This window comes from Austrofundulus limnaeus, unplaced genomic scaffold (genome assembly GCF_001266775.1).
Source record: "Austrofundulus limnaeus strain Quisiro unplaced genomic scaffold, Austrofundulus_limnaeus-1.0 Scaffold5, whole genome shotgun sequence".
NCBI lineage: Eukaryota > Metazoa > Chordata > Actinopteri > Cyprinodontiformes > Rivulidae > Austrofundulus > Austrofundulus limnaeus.
The window spans coordinates 3614094-3618973 of record NW_013952407.1 but is presented as its reverse complement, the minus strand read 5'-3'; the positions used below and the strand labels follow the sequence as shown (position 1 = coordinate 3618973).

At 42.5% G+C, this 4880-nt stretch overlaps 1 protein-coding gene across 2 annotated transcripts in view; it reads left to right on the top strand.

Moving 5' to 3' along the window:
• The first annotated feature begins 3516 nt into the window (after positions 1-3516).
• phlpp2 (PH domain and leucine rich repeat protein phosphatase 2) overlaps positions 3517-4880 on the top strand; it is a 39887-nt gene continuing 38523 nt past the window's right edge. The window contains exons 1-2 of one of the 2 annotated variants that reach the window (XM_014027443.1): positions 3517-3564; positions 3705-4136. In XM_014027443.1, the coding sequence (XP_013882897.1) occupies positions 3915-4136 (222 nt within the window). In that variant the 5' untranslated portion in view covers positions 3517-3564; positions 3705-3914. Of the gene's footprint in view, positions 3565-3614; positions 4137-4880 lie in introns of those variants that run through there. The other variant, XM_014027435.1, reaches the window with a different exon arrangement.

Sequence of the window (4880 nt, the reverse complement as noted above, 5' to 3'; positions counted from 1 at the left end):
GGGGGGGGGGGGGGGGCACTGATTGGTGGGCCTGATGGATAGAGTTATAACTCAGCCACTAGTGAGTTAGAGCAAAACAACAAAAGAAATCTGACGCTCCTATGTTGAACAGTTTCTGAGTTATAAGCATTTTTGCATGTCCAGACACCCCCTCTTTGGATGGAGCCCCCTCCTCAAATATGGGGTCTATCGTAAAACCGTTGGCTGGCGCAGTGTAGGTCGRACTCATCTACAGTCCTGCCAAATTTCATGTTGGTTGGTGCAGCCGTTTTTGTGCTTTTGTTGACCAAAATCACTGAAAAAAACCCAGTATGAAAACAATATGACTCCCACTTACGCTTCATGTGCGGTGGTCATAATAAGAAGGTGTGTCCAAACTTTTGGTCTGTAGCCTACTGTACATGGTACAGACCTGGTACCTACTAGACAAGCAGCACCAGGAGCACAATCTGGCATGCACCAGGTGTACATATGCTGTAAATACTTGAAAGTACAAATACAGAATAACAAGTCCCTTTATAGTAGATCTTTCCCTATGTACATACTCCATATGTACATGGGATGCACCCTGTCAGGGTCATTTAGCAATATAGGCAAATGCTGAAGGTGCTGTCCATTTAGGGGGTACCACAAATGGGGGACATTTTTTACATATATTATGTAACCTTTTTCAGCGTACTGTTTTTTTTCCCTGTAGAATAATCACTGATTACTCATGAAAGTAACCAAGATAATGATATTGGAAGTTTCAATTATAAGGTTCAGGTTAAAGTCTGGTTTTATTTTGTTGATTTTTTATTTATTTATTTATTTTAGAATTTTGTAAAATGCTCTTCAAATGGCTGAAAACTGCATCGTTTTCAATAGATCTTGTACATTTTTTTCTTTTTTTGGTGAATTATATCCATGGAACCCCCCCAGAACTGCTTCACACCACAGTAGCTTGTTAACATGAAGAGGTGTTCCTTATTGATGTCAGCAGATGTTGGCAGGTGAGATAGACATCTATGTAGTTTCAAATTAAACTGCTGATTGTTTTAATTGGACATGTTTTATAAGATAAATAAGATAAAAATATGTCAAAGATAAAACTATTTGATTTGGTATATGAGTGTTTTGTAAATTGACAGTGAGATGTAAAAACTGCCACCTGAGGGCTCCAAATTGACTAGGGCCTGCCCTTCACCCAATAGCTACCCAATACTGGTAGCTATGTTCCAGGTACTACTACCTGCAACAAACCAAGTGCCCACCAGTGAAGTACCTGGTGTGTACTCAGTAACTAGTACAGTGTAAGAAATTAGCCTACTTTACATTGGGCCCTGTAAGAATACCTTGTAGGCTATAGGTATGGACAACCAGATAAACRCATAAAGAACATGGTTTCCACTTGCTATTTTCAGCTCCGTAATATCTCTAAACTCCGGCCCCAGCTGTCCACTTCAGATTTGGAAATGGTAATTCATGCCTTCATTTCTACCCGCTTAGACTAATGTAATAGCTTGTTCACCTGTCTTAACCAGAAATAGTTAAATCGTCTTCAGCTTGTCCAAAACTCGGCAGCAAGACTCCTAACTCGAACCTCCAAATTCACCCACATCTCCCCGATCCCAGCAGAACTTCGCTGGCTTCTGGTTCAATTCAGAATCCGGTTCAAAATCCTGGTCCTCACCTTCAGAGCTCTTCATGGCCAAGCCCCAGAATACATTAAAAGTCTCATTTCCCCTTACAACCCCAGGCGAGACCTCCGCTCACAGGATCAACATCTCCTTATGGTTCCCCTCACTCGCTTTAAGACCCGTGGTGACCGTGCCTTCTCCTCTGTGGCCCCCAGGCTCTGGAATGAACTCCCATTTAATCCGCGCTTGATTAATAACATTGTCTCTTTCAAGACGCTCCTAAAAACTCACTTTTTCTCTCAAGTGTTTAGCTAACCATTTCACCATCACTGCCAGCCTACCTCCATTGTGAATGCTTGACAGTCTGTGTTTTCTTTATTATTGAACTTACGCCATATTTTCTCTCCCGCCTTCATAACGTTTTTGTGCATTACTGTATATTTTGCCCAGCAATGACCTTGTGTTTGATTTACAATTTTAGAAATTAATTCTTGATTTGATGTTTCAATTATCGTTGCTTATGTGTAATTACGTTTTTCTGTTTCATTTTATTCTTTCCACCATTTCTATACTGTTAATGATTGTACAGCACCTTGTGAATGTATTTCTTTAAATAAAACTTTACTTATGTCCTGATGCATCTCAGTAATCCAGGTAAAAAATCAAAAGGAAAAAAATGTATAGGTCCTCTGGACGGGTTCTTCTTTAATGAAACGTTTTGTCTCTCTTCCAAGAGACTTCTTCAGTCTGAGAGTTTCAGGCAAAATTCAGGCTTTTTGAGTCCTGCCTCCATGTGACTGATACTCACATCACATGGCTATCATTCACACCTAATTATTACTTATTGTTAACAGGGGTTGGAGTGATACTGCCAATGGCAGCGCTGTAGGAGGGGGACAACTGAAAACGGAGGCCTCCACCTCTGTTTAATGATGGACGGCCTTTCTTCACAAAAATGGCTTCTTTTACTCCTCTCTCAAACCAACGTTCCTCTCTATCAAGAATGAGAACATCCTCATCTCTGAAAGAGTGACCGCTGGCCTGTGAATGAGTGAAAACTGCAGAGTTCTGGCCATTAGATGTAGCTCGTCTGTGTTGGGACATTCTTTTGAACAGTGGYTGCTTTGTTTCCCCGATGTATAACTGGTCGCAGTCCTCCTGGCACTTAACAGCATATACAACATTGCTCTGTTTGTGCCAGGGCACCGGATCTTTGGGGTGAACCAGCCTTTGCCGTAATGTATTTTGGGGTTTGAAAGCTACTGGGACATCATGTTTAGAAAATAAACGTCTCAGTTTCTCCTTGTGAGGTTCGGCCAGGAACGAAGCCAGGGTGCAGGCAGGCTTTCAAAGTTTAACAAAAAGTTTTAATAATAAACAACAAAAAGAGAGCTGCAGGCAGCAAACTTACAATAACTGTAGATCAGCACGAGGGGAACAAAGCTCAGGGAATCAGGACCGACACAACACATGAAACAATCAACAATGATCCGACAAAAGACAGAGACAGGACAGGGCTTAAATACACAGAAAACTAATTACTGAAACACAAAACACCTGAGGAGAAACACGAGGGTGACAATCAGACAGACAGGGAGCAGCTGAGCTGTGACACACTGGGGAACACTGAAAAACACTAGAAAACTAAGAAAATAAACACAGATCGTGACACTCCTTTACTAACTTTACTTACTTACTTACCAGGTAACAAAGAAAATATTTACCCAGTATGCAATTTTATTATTGCATGTTCCAGACAAATAGTGGCCTATTTACAGGTACTTGCCTGTATGTTCCAGGCAGGCCTAATTGTACCGTACTAACAGGATATGTAGTACCCACCTATAGGCTAGAGACACTGTAGCTACTTACCTGGAACATGCATTAAAAGCACCAAGGAAGAACCAGGTGTACTACCTGCTAATATCTACCTGGAACAAACCAGGTAAGTAGCTAAGCTGAATGTATTCGGTCAACAGAATGAATCTATGTTTGACATCGATGGGCTGAGTCATAATTTAGTGATGAACTGAACTGCTGGTAAAACTTGACTCATGAATATTTATGTTGTCTCTCCTCACACAGGACCAGTGGCTGTTGAAGGRAACTCCGAACCCGCCCATTTAGTGCTTATTGATCCGCTCTCCCGCTGGCCAGTGTGTGACAGCAGACACATCGGTTCGGTTCGGGTTATGGCGGCGTAGCAGCACCGACACGGAATGGTTCTTCGTCTTTCCGCGGGAATTTGCGAGTCGTGTACCGGCGGGAGGGCGCTCGGCTGACGGGGGATCATACATGGCGATGGAGGAGGAGGAGGAGAAGAAGAAGACGGAGGAGCTCTCTGCGGCGAAAATCCCWGCCGACAGCAAGAAAGGAGGGGACGGCGGAGAGAGCGGGGCTTGCATCGACAGGCAGCCGGACATGGTGGTCCGTCAGGTGGGGCCGAGCCTGACTGCGGGTCGCGGCAGCCGCAGTGGTCCCGGAGCCCACTCTGCGACGGGGATCCGAGTGTTGAAGGCAGGTTCTGAAACCGCTCGGGTCCGGGCTGTGATTATTATACAGGGAGATGCGTGAAACGGGACAAAGTGCAGGATTTCTAACGCATCCTTGCAGTGTTATGTAACACCGGTAATAATAATAAGAGCTGATTGGCATTCAGTGAGGGCTGGACCAGAGGCAGCTGAACAGACCAAACAAACACACACAAACACACACAGCTTTATTATGAGGGCCTACAGCTGCACAGATTTCTGACATTTTACAGAAAAACATCTGTAACAACATGCACATGTAACCTCTGCCTATTCATTGTATCCAGGGGTGTGAGCACATCAAAATGTGCAGCAAACTGGTAAACAGGATGGTGAAACTTAACCCTGAGGGACAATTCACTGTAGCCTATTTTATTACATAGACAATAAAAAAAAAACCAACAAAACATTTAAAGCTGTCATTGGTTAATTGATTTAATGTTGTAAAGTTTGAACTAACATATGTTTATTTTACAAATCAAGATTTTTCTCACAGTAACATGGCTTAAAACAGGTTTGCAACCTGTGGCTCTGCAGTGGCTCCTTGTAACTTTAAAGAAAAAAAAAGACATATACTTCAGCAGTGTTGTAGGGTATTTAAAATGAGAGTATGCACCTGTAATATCAGCCCAATATGGCTTTTTAAACATCAAAAAATTGTGTTGCAGAGCAGTACCCAAGTACTTCATTTAGGTAAAAAAATAGTTTTGTTCATAAATTCTCAAAAAAA